Here is a 16,983-nt window from a genome sequence, read left to right on the forward strand (position 1 = left end):
CAAATCCGACGCAGGAGGGCCGAGACTTTCTCCTCCCTTCTAGCGCCCGGGGCCCCAGGCTGCTCAAACGGAAACGGGCGCTGTGCTCCCGGGGATCTGAGCAAGGATTCTGGGCGCCCAGCGCAGCCTTCCCGCCCCTAAAGTGCCCAGACTGCAGCTGCCGCCGCCACCGGAGCGCGCAGCACGCAACAAAATCCACAGCCGGCCTTCCTGGGACCCCCGGCCGGAAACCGGGCCACCCCCTTCCGCCGCCAGGCGGAAGTAGAGGGGCTTCCGCTGAGCCTGCCAGGTACTTGTGGCTCACAATGGCGGCCTCCTTGTCCGGGAAGAAGATCGTGTTTGTCACGGGGAACGCCAAGAAGCTGGAGGAGGTGACGGGAGGGGTGGGAAGCCGAGCAGGAGGCGGTTGGGGGGTAGCGTGTGGCAAGGTTGGTTGGGGAGAAGGCGGAGAAGTGGCTTCCAGGCGGAGGGAAGCACGCTGGTGGAAAAGCAGAGGGGAAACAGAGTCCGACCCGGAGGGATGGGTTGGATCGGGAAGGGGATGGGCCGCGCGGAGTGGACCGGCACATGTGCGGAGTGGGGGCGACCCGGGGTTGGACTCGATAGAATGAGGGCCTTGACAAATCCGGGCACGGGGCTTGTGAGCTTAGGGGCATCGGGAGCTGAAGTAGTGGTGGGGTCCTTAACACTTGTCCCAAAGGTCATCTCTTAAGCTAGGTCCCAAACCGGGACCCTGACACCCCTCTGGAGCTGATCCAGACCCCGCTGCTGGCCTGGGGTTGGCAGGGGCCGGACAGGGTGTGGGGCCAGGCATCCAAACTGAGTTCCACGCCCCACCACGGTCCAGAAATGTGGTCCTCAGCCTCTCCCAGCCTCTTTCCGCCATCTGTGAAATGGCCATTATGCAGGAGGTCTGCTTCACAGCGCAATGGAGAGGAGGAGTGAAGGAGGCAGTGGATCCAAAGTTCCTGCCTACAGGGACTTTGTGGCCAGCTCTGAGAATTCTGGGGGTTGATGGAACCGCTTTGGCTGCAAATAGTAGAGAGACACAGGGAGCTCATGTAAACAACCAGGTGACAATCGTGGGAATACAATGGTATGCTGTCCCACAGGGCTTGAGGAGTCTTTCTTAGGAGTCCCTATCGAGGGGTTTATTTGTCCTTCTAGTTCTCTCTGGATGCTCATCCCTTTTCCTTTTGAGGTCTTTCTGCATTTTTCCCTTCTGATGGAGGACGCAGTAAGGCTTCTGCCAGACATCAGCTCTGATTGGCCTTGCTTGGATCAAAGGTTTGCCCTTACTTAGTCAGCCATGGTCAAGGAGGTGGGTCATGTGTGGGGAATCAGGATGACACCTACTAGATGTCTGAGGCAGACCAATGGGGTGCAGTCATTAGGGTCATTTGTCTACAACATAGGGACCAATGACACTTGCACGCTGTTACAGGGTGGCCTCAGAAGTCAGAGCCCTGTGCTGATAAAAGGTTTGTGATCTTGAGGCCAGACCAGACAAGCAGACAGGCAGTGCCACACTGAACAGAGCCCCATGCAAGATGGTGGGTGCCAGCTCCCAAGGCCATCTCTACCTCTGGTTGAGAATGTGGCCCTCCCACATTTAAAGAAGAGGGAGGGAATTCCCTGGAAGTCCAGTGGTTAGGATTCGAGCTTTCACTGCCGGGGCCCGGGTTCGATCCCTGGTCGGGAAACTAAGATCCTGTAAGCCATGTGGCACGGCCCCCCAAAAAAAGGAGAAAAAAAAAGAAGATGCTGGAGTGGCCAGAGGAGGCTCACTGGAGAAAATAGACTTGAAGTTGGCCTAAAATAGGGAGTTTTAACTCTTCATCTCATGGTACCCCATTGGCAGAGTGACGAAGCCTCTGGACCCTTTCTCAGGAAAATATTTTTAAATGTACAAAATAAAATACATAGGATTACAAAGGAAATCAAGTCTACTGATTTACAATTCTCAAAATATTATAAATATTTGTGATCCAGTTACATATGCTTTATTAATGTGTACCGAGCTGATCTCCCTGTGCTATGCCGCTGCTTCCCACTAGCTATTTTACATTTGGTAGTGTGTATATGTCAATGCTTCTGTCACTTCGCCCCAGCTTCTCCCTCCCCCGCTGCCGTGTCCTCAAGTCCATTCTGTATGTCTGTGTCTTTATTCCTGCCCTGCCACTAGGTTCATCGGTACCATTTTTTTTTTAGATTCCATATATATGCATTAGCATATGGTATTTGTTTTTCTCTTTCTTTACTTTTTTTCTTTACTTCACTCTGTATGACAGACTCTAGGTCCATCCACCTCACTACAAATAACTATTTCGTTTCTTTTTATGGCTGAGTAATATTCCATTGTATATATGTGCCACATCTTCTTTATCCATTCATCTGTCAATGGACATTTAGTTTGCTTCCATGTCCTGCCTATTGTAAATAGTGCTGCAATGAAGATTGTGGTGCATGTCTCTTTTTGAATTATGATTTTCTCAGGGTATATGCCCAGTAGTGGGGTTTGCTGGGTCATATGGTAGTTCTATTTTTAGTTTTTTAAGGAACCTCCATACTGCTCTCCATAGTGGTTGTATCAATTTACATTCCCACCAACAGTGCAGGAGGGTTCCCTTTTTACCACACCCTCTCCAGCATTTATCATTTCTAGATTTTTTGATAATGGCCATTCTGACCGGTGTGAGGTGATACCTCATTGTGGTTTTGATTTGCATTTCTCTAATAGTGATGTTGAGCATCTTTTCATGTGCCTCTTGGCCATCTGTATGTCTTCTTTGGTGAAATGTCTATTTAGGTCTTCTGCCCATTTTTTAATTGGGTTGTTTCTTTTTGTTTTAAATTTATTTTATTTTATTTTATTTTATTTTTATTTTTGGCTGCGTTGGGTCTTCGTTGCTGTGTGCGGGCTTTTCTCTGGTTGCGGTGAGCGGGGACTACTCTTTGTTGTGGCGCGCAGGCTTCTCATTGCAGTGGCTTCTCTTGTTGCGGAGCATGGGCTCTAGGCGCGTGGGCTTCAGTAGCTGTGGCATGGGGGCTCAGTAGTTGTAGCTTGCGGGCTCTAGAGCGCAGGCTCAGTAGCTCGGTAGTTGTGGCGCACAGGCTTAGTTGCTCCGCGGCATGCGGGATCTTCCCAGACCAGGGCTCAAACCTGTGTGCCCTGCATTGGCAGGTGGATTCTTAACCACTGTGCCACCAGGGAAGCCCGGGTTGTTTCTTTTTTTGATATTGAGCTCCATGAGCTGTTTGTATATTTTGGAGATTAATCCTTTGCTCGTTGTTTCATTTGCAAATATTTTATCCCATTCTGAGGGTTGTCTTTTCGTCTTGTTTATGGTTTCCTTTGCTGTGCAAAAGCTTTTAAGTTTAATTAGGTCCCATTTGTTTATTTTTGTTTTTATTTTCATTACTCTAAGAGGTGGGTCAAAAAACATCTTGCTGTGGTTTATGTCAAAGAGTGTTTTTCCTATGGTTTCCTCTAAGAGTTTTATAGTGTCTGTTTTTACATTTAGGTCTTCAATACATTTGGAGTTTATTTTTGTGTGTGGTGTTAGGTGGTGTTCTAATTTCATTGTTTTACATGTAGCTGTCCAGTTTTCCCAGCACCACTTACTGAAGAGGCTGTCTTTTCTCCATTGTATGTTCTTGCCTTCTTTGTCATAAATTAGGTGACCATATGTGCATGGGTTTATCTCTGTGCTTTCTATCCTGCACCTTGATCTGTATTTCTGTTTTTGTGCCAGTACCATAATGTCTTGATTACTGTAGCTTTGTAGTATAGTTTGAAGTCAGGGAGCCTGATTCCTCCAGCTCCGTTTTTCTTTCTCCGTATTGCTTTGGCTGTTCGGGATCTTTTGTGTTTCCATTACAAATTGTAAAATTTTTTGTTCTAATTCTGTGTAGAATGCCATTGGTAGTTTGATAGGGATTGCATTGAATCTGTAGATTGCTTTGGGTAGTATAGTCATTTTCATAATATTGATTCTTCCAATCCAAAAACATGGTATATTTCTCCATCTGTTTATGTCATCTTTGATTTCTTTCATCAGTGTTTTATAGTTTTCCAAGTATAAGTCTTACGCCTCCTTAGATAGGTTTATTCCTAGGTATTTTATTCTTTTTGTTGCAGTGGTAAATGGGATTGTTTCCTTAATTTCTCTTTCTGATTTTTCGTTGTTAGTGTATAGGAATGCCAGAGATTTCTGTGCATTAATTTTGTATCCTGCAACCTTACCAAATTCGTTGATTAGTTCTAATAGTTTTCTGGTGGCATCTTTAGGATTTTCTATGTATAGTATCATGTCATCTGCAAACAGTGACAGTTTTACTTCTTTTCCAATTTGTATACCTTTTATTTCTTTTTCTTCTCTGATTGCCATGGCTAGGACTTCGAAAACTATGTTGAATAAGAGTGGCGAGAGAGGACATCCTTGTCTTGTTCCTGATCTTAGAGGAAATGCTTTCAGTTTTTCACCATTGAGTATGTTTGCTGTGGGTTTGTCATATATGACCTTTATTATGTTGAGGTAGGTTCCCTCTATGCCCATTTTCTGGAGAGTTTTTATCGGAAAATGGTGTTGAATTTTTTCAAAACCTTTTTCTGCATCTATTGAGATGATCACATGGTTTTTATTCCTTAATTTGTTAATATGGTGTATCACATTGATTGATTTGCATATATTGAAGAATCCTTGCATCTGATGTATGATCCTTTTAATATGTTGTTGGTTTCTGTTTGCTAGTATTTTGTTCAGGATTTTTGCATCTATGTTCATCAGTGATATTGGACTATAATTTTCTTTTTTTGTGATATCTTTTTCTGGTTTTGGTATCAGGGTGATGGTGGCTTCATAGAACGAATTTGGGAGTGTTCCTCCCTCTGCAGTTTTTTGGAAGAGTTTGAGAAGGATCGGTGTTAGCTCTTCTCTAAATGTTTGATAGAATTCGCCTGTGAAGCCATCTGGTCCTGGACTTCTGTTTGTTGGAAGATTTTTTTTATATAAAAATTTATTTATTTTTATTTATTTATGTTTGGCTGCGTTGGGTCTTCATTGCTGCGCGTGGACTTCCTCTAGTTGCGGCAAGCCAGGGCTACTCTTCGTTGTGGTGCACAGGCTTCTCATTGCGGTGGCTTCCCTTGTTATGGAGCATGGGCTCTCGGCAGGCGGGTTTCAGTAGTTGCAGCACATGGGCTCAGTAGTTGTGGCTCGTGGGCTCTAGAGCACAGGCTCAGTAGGTGCGGCACATGGGGTTAGTTGCTCCGTGGCATATGGGGTCTTCTCGGACCAGGGATCGAACCTGTGTCCCCTGCATTGGCAGGCAGATTTTTAACCAATGCGCCACCAGGGAAGTCCTGTTGGAAGATTTTTAATTACAGTTTCAATTTCATTACTTGTGATAGGTCTGTTTATATTTTCTAATTCTTCCTGGCTCAGTCTTGGAAAATTGTACATTTCCAAGAATTTGTCCATTTCCTCATGGGTGTCCATTTTATTGGCATATAGTTGTCTGTGGTAGTCTCTTATAATCCTTTGTATTTCTGCAGTGTCAGTTGTGATTTCTCCTTTTTCATTTCTAATTTTATTGATTTGCGTCCTCTCCCTTTTTTTCTTGATGAGTCTGGCTAAGGGTTTATCAATTTTGTTTATCTTCTCAAAGAACCAACTTTTAGTTTTATTGATTTTTGCTGTTATTTTCATTTCTGTTTCATTTATTTCTGCTCTGATCTTTATGATTTCTTTCCTTCTACTGACTTTGGGTTTTCTTTGTGCTTCTTTCTCTAGTTGCTTTAGGTGTAGGGTTAGATTATTTATTTGAGATTTTTCTTGTTTCTTGAGGTGAGATTGAATTCCTATAAACTTCCCTCTTAGAACAGCTTTTGCTGCATCCCATAGGTTTTGAGTCGTCGTGTTTTTGTTGTCATTTGTTTCTATGTATTCTTTTATTTCTTTGATTTCTCTAGTGATCTCTTTGTTACTTAGTAGTGCACTGTTTAGCCTCCATGTATTTGTGTTTTTTACAGTTTTTTTCCTGTAATTGATTTCCACTCTCGTAGCAGTGTGGTCAGAAAAGATGCTTAATACGATTTCAATTTTCTTAAATTTTCCGAGGCTTGATTTGTGACCCAAGATGTGATCTGTCTTGGAGAATGTTCCGTGTGCACTTGAGAAGGAAGTGTACTCTGCCCCTTTCGGGTGGAATATTCTGTAAATATCAATTAAATCTGTCTGGTCTATTGTGTCATCTAAAGCTTGTGTTTCCTTATTTATTTTCTGTTTGGATGATCTGTCCATTGGGGTAAGTGAGGTGTTCAAGTCCCCTACTATTATTGTGTTACTGTCGATTTCCCCTTTCATGGTTGTTAGCATTTGCCTTATGTATTGAGGTGCTCCTATGTTGGGTGCATAAACGATTATAATTGTTATATCTTCTTGGATTGATCCCTTGATCATTATGTACTGTCCTTCCTTATCTCTTGTAACAGTCTTTATTTTAAAGTCTATTTTTAAATAAATTTATTTATTTTATTTATTTATTTTTGGCTGTGTTGGGTCTTCGTTGCTGTGCATGGGCTTTCTCTAGTTGCGGCAAGCAGGGGTTACTGTTTGTTGTGGTGTGCAGGCTTCTTATTGAGGTGGCTTCTCTTGTTGCAGAACACAGGCTCTAGGCACGCAGGCTTCAGTAGTTGTGGTACACGGGCTCAGTAGTTGTGGCTCACGGGCTCTAGAGCGCAGGCTCACTAGTTGTGGTGCATGGACTTAGTCGCTCCACAGCATGTGGGATCTTCCTGGACCAGGGATCGAACCTGTGTCCCCTGCAATGGCAGACAGATTCTTAACCACTGCACCACCAGGGAAGCCCTAAAGTCTATTTTATCTGATATGAGTACTGCTACTCCAACATTCTTTTGATTTCCATTTGCATGGAATATATTTTTCCATCCCTTCACTTTTAGTCTGTATGTGTCCCTAGGTCTGAAGTGGGTCTCTTGTAGACAGCATATGTACGGGTCTTGTTTTTGTATCCATTCAGCCAGTCTGTGTCTTTTGGTTGGGGCATTTAATCCATTTACATTCAAGGTTGTTATCAATATGTATGTTCCTATTACCATTTTCTTAATTGTTTGGGTTTGTTTTTGTGGGTCTTTTTCTTCTCTTGTGTTTCCTGCCTAGAGAAGTTTTTTTAGCATTTGTTGTAAAGCTGGTTTGGTGGTGCTGAATTCTCTTACCTTTTGCTTGTCTGAAAAGCTTTTGATTTCTCTGTTGACTCTGAATGAGATCCTTGCTGGGTAGAGTAATCTTGGTTGTAGTTTTTTCTCTTTTATCATTTTAAGTATATCCTGCCACTCCCTTCTGGCCTGCAGAGTTTCTGCTGAAAAATCAGTTGATAATGTTATGGGGATTCCTTTGTATGTTATTTTTTGCTTTTCCCTTGCTGCTTTTAATATTTTTTCTTTGAACTTAATTTTTGTTAGTTTGATTAATATGTGTCTTGGTGTGTTTCTCCTAGGGTTTATCCTGTATGGGACTCTCTGCGCTTCCTGGACTTAGGTGGCTATTTCCTTTCCCATGTTAGGGAAGTTTTCCACTATAATCTCTTCAAATATTTTCTCAGACCCTTTCTTTTTCTCTTCTTATTTGGGACCCCTATAATTCGAATGTTGGTGTGTTTAGTATTGTCCCAGAGGTCTCTGAGATTGTCTTCGATTCTTTTCATTGTTTTTTCTTTATTCTGCTCCTTGGCAGTTATTTCCACCATTCTGTCTTCCATCTCACTTATATTTGTTCTTCTGCCTCAGTTATCCTATTATTGATTCCTTCTAGTGTATGTTTCATTTTCAGTTATTGTGTTTTCACCTCTGTTTGTCCTTCAGTTCTTCTAGAACTTTGTTAAACATTTCTTGTATTTTCTCAGTCTGTGCCTCCATTCTACTTCCGAGATTCTGGATCATCTTTACTACCATTACTCTGAATTCTTTTTCAGGTAGATTGCCTATTTCCTCTTCATTTATTTGGTCTTATAGGTTTTTACCATGCTCCTTCATCTGTGACATACTTTCTTACCCTCTCATTTTTTCTGATGGGTGGGATTGTGTTCCTGTTTAACTGGTTGTTTGGCCTGAGGCTTCCAACACTGGTTTGTAGGCTGTTGGGTAGAGCTGGGTCTTGGTGCCGAGATGAGGACCTCCGGGAGACCTCACTCCAATGAATATTCCCTGGGGTCTGAGGTTCTCTTGTTAGTCCAGTGGTTCAGACTCAGAGCTCCCATTACAGGAGCCGTTCACTTGGGGGTTCTTCCCGTCTCCTTGGGCGTCAAGGTCCCCCACCAGCATCTGGCAGGAGCCCGAGTTGTAGGGAGACATGAACTCTGCGTCTTCCCATGCCGCCATCTTGACTCTGCCCCTTGTAAATGATATTTTGAGATATCTGCTACAACTGTAATGGGATATGACAGCATCTGTGATTTTAATAGGTTTAAACATCACAGGAGATGCTAATGCTGTTTGTGTTTGTTTTCTATATTCACTATTGAAAGGGATGCTAAATTTCAGGTAGGGGTTAGTGAAAATAAAGCAGTTTTTTTTTTTTCTAATCCAAGTTCACAGACCTCCTGAATTCTGGGTAACCCCTGATAGAAAATTCCTGGCCCAAAGGATAGGTTTTGGGAGCATTGAGAAGGGAAGAGGGTGTTCTAGGTGGGTGGTTAGCATGAACAGAGACCTGAAGTAGGAGGGAGGGATCGGAGAGTAAGCAGATGGGGGAGCTGACCTGCTGGGGTGGGACCCTGAAGGCTGGGGTGAGGCTCGTGGGCCTGACTTGGTAAGCTTTAGGGGACTGACAGGAGAGTTACCTGACGAGAAAGGTGGGTGACAGCTTGTGTAGTAATGGGGAATAGTTAAACAAATGGTGATAAATGTTCTTTCATTTTGGAACAGGTCATTCAGATTCTAGGAGATAAGTTTCCATGTACTTTGGTGGCACAGAAGATTGACCGTATGTCTCTGTTTAGTTCTATTTTTAAAAGATGATTCAATTTCTCTCTCTCTCTGTGACCTGACTGTGTGTCTGTTTCTCTGATAAGTGCCAGAGTACCAAGGAGAGCCTGATGAGATTTCCATTCGGAAGTGTCAGGAGGCAGCTCGCCAGGTGCTTGCTTCACACATGTCCTGTGCTTGCGCCTCTTGTCCTGGTGGCTCCTGGGGTCTGTGCCTGCTGGGGATGGGTAAAGAATATGGTGGGCCAGTTTATAATGACTTGAAGGACCTTTCCAGGCTTAGCTAGGCTGGAGTCAGTTAATGTTGGCTCTGGAATACTGCCTTCCTTTCTCAGCCTTGACTGCATAGTATCCCCCTAGATGACCACACACACATATAATTCACTCTTCCCAATTATCAGTTACATACATTCCACCCCTGCATTCTCCCCACATACATCCACCCTGCACTCACACATCTCTGTGGAACTGAAAAAGAGTGCTTTGTAAACAGTCAGGCTGCTTGAGTATGAATCCCAGCTCTCCTGTCACTGTACCTGGAGCAAACTTTACAAGCTGCCAAGGCTTTGCTGTCCCTACCTTTAAAATGAAGATAAGAGATTAGTCAATGGCTGTTACCCAGAGCAGATGGACCTCTATCTGATGCTGCTCTTGCACATCCCAGCTAGCTGTGGGTATGGCCTTGGCCTGGGTGGCCGGGGAATTCAGGGTGGAGATGGGGCCTGCTGCTGGGCACAGGTCTCAGGGCTGCATGTCCTTGTGCTGCAGGTGCAGGGCCCTGTACTGGTGGAGGACACCTGTCTGTGCTTCAACGCCCTTGGGGGCCTCCCTGGCCCCTACATGTGAGTGCTCCCCCACCCTTTTGCAGGGCCCTGGCCACAAAACCACTTGAACTTTGAAATGATTGGTTACTTGATACTGCGGGTCATTCACTGTCTTGGCATCAACACCAGTATGTCAGATTGTCTTGGGGGAGGCTTAGGGATGGGGAAGAGGCATACCTTTCTTTTGTAAAGTGAGAGAATGTGATTGTGTAAGTTGAGATGGGCAAGGGGAACTCACCCATTGGAGAGGTACATTCGTGGGCAGATCAGTTTCAGGAAAGAGGAAATAAGTTGAGATCTGCAGATGGATTTCCTTAAAGCTATCCAGTACCCTGGACCCCCTCAGAAGGTCTTTGTGTATCTCTAGGGTACAAATACCCCAATTTGTTAGGTCTTGGGTATGTATACAGTTGACCCTTGAACAACTCGGGGGGGTTAACCTGCGTTTAACTTACAGTTGGCCTTCCATATCAGTGGATTCAACTGTACATTACTGTAGTATTTACTACTGAAAAATATCCATGTATAAGTGAACATATGCAGTTCAAACTCATGTTGTTCAAGGGTTAACTGTATCTTTAACTTTTGGATTGCTAATTTGTTCGCCAAGGCAGTAGCACCGCTACACACTTATAGTGTACATTGCTCCATATTCTTACCAGCACTGTTTTATGACTTTTTAGTATTTTGTAATGGCGGGAGTGGGAAATGTTACCACATGCAATTTTAATTTGCATTTCCCTAATTACCAGTGAGATTGAGGGCTTCACTGGTTTATCGATTCTTCTGTGGATTGCCTCTTTGTCTCCATTTCCTTTGTCCTATTGGATTATTTCTCTTCATTTTGAGTTGAGACATTCTTTATCTTTTCTCCTTGGCTGTCCCAGGGCTGTAATCCCTGGGGGACGCAGCCCAGAAACAAGGTGGTAAGAACATCCATCTGCTTGTGGTGTCTGACTCACCTTTATTTTTCTTGCAGAAAGTGGTTTCTGGAGAAGTTAAAGCCTGAAGGTATTATCCCCATTTGTCTCTTTCTTTAGACCTGTTTGAAATTAAGAATCTGTGGGTTCTAGGGGAGGAGCTCCAACTAGTAATCAGGAATCTCAGGTTCCATCCCCTTCACGGAGTCTCCATTCACCTCAGTTTCCCCATCTATAATCTACAGCTCACACTCTCCCTATACACCCGGTGCCAGGGAGCACTGAGATTTGGGAGGAGTGGATGGGGTGGGGGTGGGTGGTGAGAGCTTTGAGTTTGAGGGACAAAGGGGCTCTAGTTGATTCTGGCTCTGAGAGGGACTGGCCCCACTGCTTGCTGTCCTTGCATCAGTGGGGGGCGGGGAGGAGGACACCCTGCTGCTCCTCCTGGTCCCAGCAGCGCATACCCTGAAGCCCACAGTGGTAGAATAAGGAACCCCACGTCCCCATCGCCCAACTTCCTGGGTTATCAGCGCAGGGCCTATTTGGTGATATGTATAACTCCCCTTGCCACCTGGGCCCCTTGAGTGTGAAGAGGGGGCTGGGGCTGGGGCTGGGCAGCATAGAGTGCGCTGAGCCCTCACTGCACCTGCCCGCAGGTCTCCACCAGCTCCTGGCTGGGTTCCAAGACAAGTCGGCCTATGCACTCTGCACGTTTGCGCTCAGCACTGGGGACCCGAGCGAGCCTGTGCGCCTCTTCAGGGGCCGGACCTCGGTGCGTACCCATGCTCGTTCCCCCGCGTGCCGCCAGAGGGCGCTGTGACTCGCGATGATGCTGCAGGACTATGGTGGGGAGGGCGCGCCCCTGGGTACCACAGCTAGAAGTGCTGTCAATCCCGAAACGTATTTGACTCCTGAGTCTGTTGTTTGGAAACGCACAATGGCTTACAGCTGTTGGGGCCTGGTATACCCAGAGCTCTGCACTGTATGCTCTCCTGAGAAGCAGATGTGGAAACTGAAGGTGACAACTCCTAGAGCTACATCTATAGCCCAGACTTCTCCAAGCTTGAATCTCCTCATCCCACTGCTGAGGCAACAGCTTCCCTTGAACATCTCACAGCCTTTCCAACTTCTTATGTTCATATAGAATCTTCCTTCTCCCCCCAACTCATTCCTTTCAGAACTGCCCTTCAGTGCCCCCATGCTTACCTATCAGACCATAGGTTCAGCTGCTTCTCACAGGGTCCAGACCACCCTCTGGGCTGGCCTGCTCCCCCCCAACCCCAGCCCATCCATCCCCTCCCCGTGGCAGGAGTGTACCTTCAGGCACATCATTTCTCTGCTTTGTCCTTTCTGCTCAGGATAAAATCCAGAGTCCCACCATAGCTCACATAGCCCTATGCCAGTGGCTGCACCAGGGACTGTCCACAGATGTTTTACTTTACCCTCCCTGATTAGATTTTTAATTTTTGTGGTGAAAGAACAGGTGACAGAAATTATCATCTTCATTTTTAAGTGTACAGTACAATAGTGTACACTGTTGTGCACCAGATCTCTAGATCTTTCTCATCTTGCAGAATTGAAACTATGCCCATTGAATAACGACTCCACCTTCCCCTCCTCTCTGCAGCACCTGGCAACCACCATTCTACTTTCTGTTGCTAAGAGTTCAGCTACCTCAGATACATCATATAAGTGGAATCCTGCAGTGTTTGTTTTTTTGTGACTGGCTTATCTCACTTAGCATAATGTCCTCAAGTTTCATCCATGTTGTAGCATGTGACAGGATCTCCTTTTTTAAGGCTGAATAATATTCCATTGTATATATATACCACTTTTTCCTTTATCCGTTTACAGGCATACCTCGTTTTATTGAGCTTCACAGATATTATGTTTTTACAAATTGAAAGTTTGTGGCAATCCTGCATTGTCAGATGATGGTTAGCGGTTTTAGCGATGAAGTATTTTTAAATTAAGGTATGTACATTTTTTTTTAGACATAATGCTATTGCACACTTAATAGATTACAACATAGTGTAAACATAACTTTTATATGCAGTAGGAAACCAAAAAATTCATGTGACTTGCTTTATTGCGATAATTGCTTAATTGCAGTGGTCTGGAACTGACCCCGCAATATCTCCGAGGTCTGCCTGTATTCATTGATGAACACTTGCATGGCTTCCACTTTTTGGCTCATAATGCTGCTATGAACGTGGGTGTGCAAATATCTCTTCAAGATCCTGTTTTCATTCTTTTGGATATATATCCAGAAATGGGATTGCTGGATCATATTGCCTGGTTACATTTTTAACAGTTAGTTTTAGTGGTCTGCTACTTTCACAGAAATGTTCTCTCAAAAATCAAAAGTATGAAAAACCACAGGCCCAACTTCCTGCACCATGACTGACTAGCAGCTATGCTGCTGACGGGGCCTGATCACTGCCATCCGACCATTCCCTGTTGTCTCCCCGGCTTGGGCTGCTGTTTGTACTTTGTTGCTGCCAGCCCCAACTTTAACTGAGGTAGCCTTGTTTCTCCTTGTTCTGTTCTCCCCTGTGCTTTCTAAACCCCAGCCACATTGCCCTTTCAGCAGTGCATATGCTAAGCCCTTCTCCATCTCTGGACCTCGGCACAGCTGTGTCCTCCACCTAGAATGTTCCTGCCCTAGTCCTTTATGTGGCCAAAGTGTCCCCTCCTCACTGAGGCCTTCCCTGAGCTCCCCATCTCGTTATTCTTGAGCCCAGCTCCCAGTTTGTTGCCTCTAAGACACTTTGCATTTGGTAATCATTAATGTGTTTACTGATGTAATGCCTGTTTTGCTTAAGAGATCCATTCTGTGAAGGCAAGGCTAAGGCTTTCTGTTTTCCTGGTGCCTGCTTGGCTGAGGTGTTCAAAAAACAGTTGTTGCATGGGTGAAGTTCAGAGTGGTTCAGTAACTGGCCTCAGTCACACAGCTCCCCATTAGCAGAAGCAGAATTTGCCTTTGGTCTGAATGACTTGGAATTTATATGGCTAATCCCCATCCTCTAGTACCTCCTTGTATTTTATAAGTTTTGTTTTTTGTTTTTTTTTTAAACTCCCAAGGTAGCCTGACATCTCATGACACTGGTTATCTTTGTCACATTTTCCTTTTGGAATTTGCCTCTTACACCCTGTATTTATTGAGCTCATTTTTGTGTTGAACATTGTGCAAAGTAATTTCTATTTTGTTATTTCATTTAATTGTTAGAGCCTCCCTTGTATTTTGAGAAATGCAGTAATAGTAGCAGGCACAGGGCTTGGCTGCAAAGTTCAGGGCCCTCAAACTTCCTATTAGGAGAAAATGTTTTCTGTCAGTCTTTCAAAGTTGATTCTCTTCTTCAGTGAGGTCACAGTTTGTCAAAGCTTCAGAGAGGGAGGCTGGTCCCAGGGGTATCGGTGGGCTGATTAAGCATGTGGTTCCTCCCTGTCTGTGGGCAGTGAGCCGTCCTGCTCTGCATTTTATCTGTGTTCAGCAAACATTTGCCGGCACCATGGACCCCTTGAAATAATATATTTTGAGTAAATAGGGTTTAACCAAATTCATAAACTAACCAAACTCAAGCTGGCTACTGCCCTCCTCATAGTGCATCTCCTCCACACCCAGTGGCACACCTGTCCCCCTTTCCTTTGGCAGGGCCGGATTGTGGTGCCCCGTGGCTGCCGGGATTTTGGCTGGGACCCCTGCTTTCAGCCTGATGGATATGAGCAGACGTAAGGAGCCCCAGTTTCTTTCAGGAGTGTGGGGTCGGGATGGCCGTGGTCTGGGTTGGGTCAGTGCCCCGCCCAGGTGCAGGCACGCGGATACAGGCGGGGCAGGCTCTGAGGTGCCGTTCTGGCTGAAGGCAGCTCTGCTGGGGTGGATGCAAGGAATCTGGGTGGCCCGGTCCACAGCTGGGAGGCAGCTGGGCGTAGCTGAAGTCCTGGGCTCTCGGGCTCAGCTCAGCGCAGAGCAGCTTTGTAGCTTCAGTGGCTTCCCCCCTCTGACCTGGGCTTGTCAGATTTGTTGGATGATTATCTGACCCCCATTTAGTCTGGAAAAATGTTAGCACTTGGCCACCACGTTACACCCCCACAGTGCCAGGTGTTTTCAGTATTTCATGCTAGCCCCCGTTTATTTACACGGGACATGTTGGCCATTATTGGAATCGGGCTTGTCAAGCTGGAGGGGGGCCCTTAGGGAGTGTGGCCTGAGGCCTCACAACAGCCAGGCAGGGCTGAGGACAACATGAAGCAGCACTTTGGTGACACAAATGCTCTGTATCTGCGCTGTGCAATCCAGTAGCCATTAGCCACATGTGGCTGCGGAGCATTTGAAATGTGGTTAGAGCAACTGAGGAACAGAATTTATTTTTATTCAGTTGTAATTGGTTTAAATGTCCACAGTGGCTGGTAGCCACCATATTGGACAGCATAGAGGTGGAAATGTCAACTGGAGTAGGGATTCTCAGCTCACTGGAGTCCTGCCATGGATGGCAGGCCACTGGCTGGCTGTTCGAGGCTCGCCTGCTGCCCCCTGCCCACACCTGCCCGCCCCACAGTGCATTGGAGGAGATTGCTGTGTTTGCTCTGTCAGGCCCCACTGCTTCCCGTCAACAGATGACAAAGCTGATCAAACATGCAGCTCGTCCCCCTGTCCCCAGCTTCCCTTTGATGACTTTTGGACACACTAGAACAAGTTTAAGATCCTTTCACACTCATTAATATGGGCTTCTACCTACAGGGGAATTTAAGACTCTGATTTTTAAAAAATTAACTCTGGTTGCCAGGAGCTAGTGGCCCCACTACCCTTTCCTGGGGACTCTTTGAGCTTTGGGCTCCAGGATGAGGTGAGGTGTACCTACCCTCCCTGAATCCGGGCTCCCTCTTCTCTGAGCTGCTACTGTTGGCCCTTAGGTACGCAGAGATGCCCAAGGCTGAGAAGAACACCATCTCCCATCGCTTCCAGGCCCTGCTTGAGTTGCAAGAATACTTTGGCAACCTGACTCCTCTTGGAGCTAGTGATGACCACTCTGGCTGAGGATCCGGGGAGGGCTAGCCGGAAACCGCCTCTATCAGGCAGGCACCCGTCCAAGTACTGCCTTCAGGGGTACCACTTCCTGGGGGTGTTACCAGCCGTCAGGAGCAGCTGGCTCTGCCTGGAGAAACTTTGGCCAAAGGACACCATCCTCCTGCCCTCAGGGATTCAGTGGCTTCCTACAGCCTCCAGGCCTGGAATCCGGAAAGGACCTTGGGTGTTAAAACTGGCCTTGGCAGGGTTGAGGGTTTGGGGAAGAACCACACAAACAGCCTTAGATGTCTTTTAAATGCAGCAAATAAAAATTCGGGAGGGTACTTGCTTCCAAAATAAACTGGGTATATTTGCTTTGAAACCTGCCCCAGGCAGGTGTCTGTCTCCTGAGTCCCCTTTGACACGAGCAGGAAACCTCTCAGGTCGGCGGTGGGGTGAGGGGGGGCAAAAGGGGTTGGGGGGGGTGGCTGGACGAGGGCAGTGCTGTGTTGAGGCTGTTCGTGTGCCCTTGCTAGCTGGAGTATTATATCTTTTTGTCCTTGAAGTCTCTGATCATGGGCTGAACTTTTCCGTGCCACATCCCTGCTGCCTGCCCACCCACCCACTGAGCAATGCCACCACCCAGCTGGCTTCTATTGTGTTTGCTGGGTTGGGGGGCCGGGCAGTGTGGGATGTTGAGTGCTTTTGCTTTATTCTGGTGTACATTAGAGCAGCTAAAATGTTGGTTTATGGTTATAACGCCAGGTTCATTTTTATGGCAGGGAGGAGGGATGGAGTTCTTGACCCCAGTTGGGTTGACATGCCACGGTTCAGCCTGGGGGGCCAGCTGAGTTGAGCCCTTCAGGCGGCCCGGCTCAGCTACCCCAGACCATTACAGTGTCCTGGTGAAGCCCTTCCCTGGGAGGGACTTCAGAGGCCCGGGGTGGCTCCCTTGCCTTCCTGCAGGTGTTACTCTGGTAGAGAGGAGGTGCCCAACCCCAAGGACAATCAGAAAAGCGTGTTGTGTGCAGCAGGTTGCGGGGTGGGGGTCCTTAATGCTGGTGTGTCACTCCCAGGCTTAAACTACATCCCCTCCTCAGTCCTAGCAGCACGGCCCAGAGCCTAGATTTAACAGTTGTTTCCTCCCCTAAAATTCATCAGCACGTGTGGGTGAGGACCGGACCTCATCCCTTTGCTCCCCTCTTGTCTGTGAAGCCCAGCTGGG

At 46.3% G+C, this 16,983-nt stretch overlaps 1 protein-coding gene across 3 annotated transcripts; it reads left to right on the plus strand.

The window, feature by feature from the left end:
* Positions 1-260: 260 nt before the first annotated feature.
* On the plus strand, positions 261-16,140 carry ITPA (inosine triphosphatase). 3 transcript variants are annotated; one of them, XM_068524696.1, is made up of 8 exons: positions 261-371; positions 8,948-9,005; positions 9,094-9,158; positions 9,775-9,848; positions 10,810-10,841; positions 11,407-11,522; positions 14,356-14,482; positions 15,665-16,140. In XM_068524696.1, exons 1-8 carry the CDS (start codon positions 306-308, stop codon positions 15,751-15,753), a joined length of 627 nt encoding a protein of 208 aa, XP_068380797.1. In that variant the 5' UTR covers positions 261-305; the 3' UTR covers positions 15,754-16,140. The 3 variants fall into 3 exon arrangements, with proteins under 3 accessions (XP_068380797.1, XP_068380795.1, XP_068380796.1); XM_068524694.1 differs by having other exon boundaries at positions 14,406-14,482; XM_068524695.1 differs by lacking the exon at positions 15,665-16,140 and adding an exon at positions 12,605-12,724 and having other exon boundaries at positions 14,406-14,485.
* The last annotated feature ends 843 nt before the right edge of the window (positions 16,141-16,983 follow it).

This window comes from Eschrichtius robustus, chromosome 16 (genome assembly GCF_028021215.1).
Source record: "Eschrichtius robustus isolate mEscRob2 chromosome 16, mEscRob2.pri, whole genome shotgun sequence".
NCBI classification, from domain to species: domain Eukaryota; kingdom Metazoa; phylum Chordata; class Mammalia; order Artiodactyla; family Eschrichtiidae; genus Eschrichtius; species Eschrichtius robustus.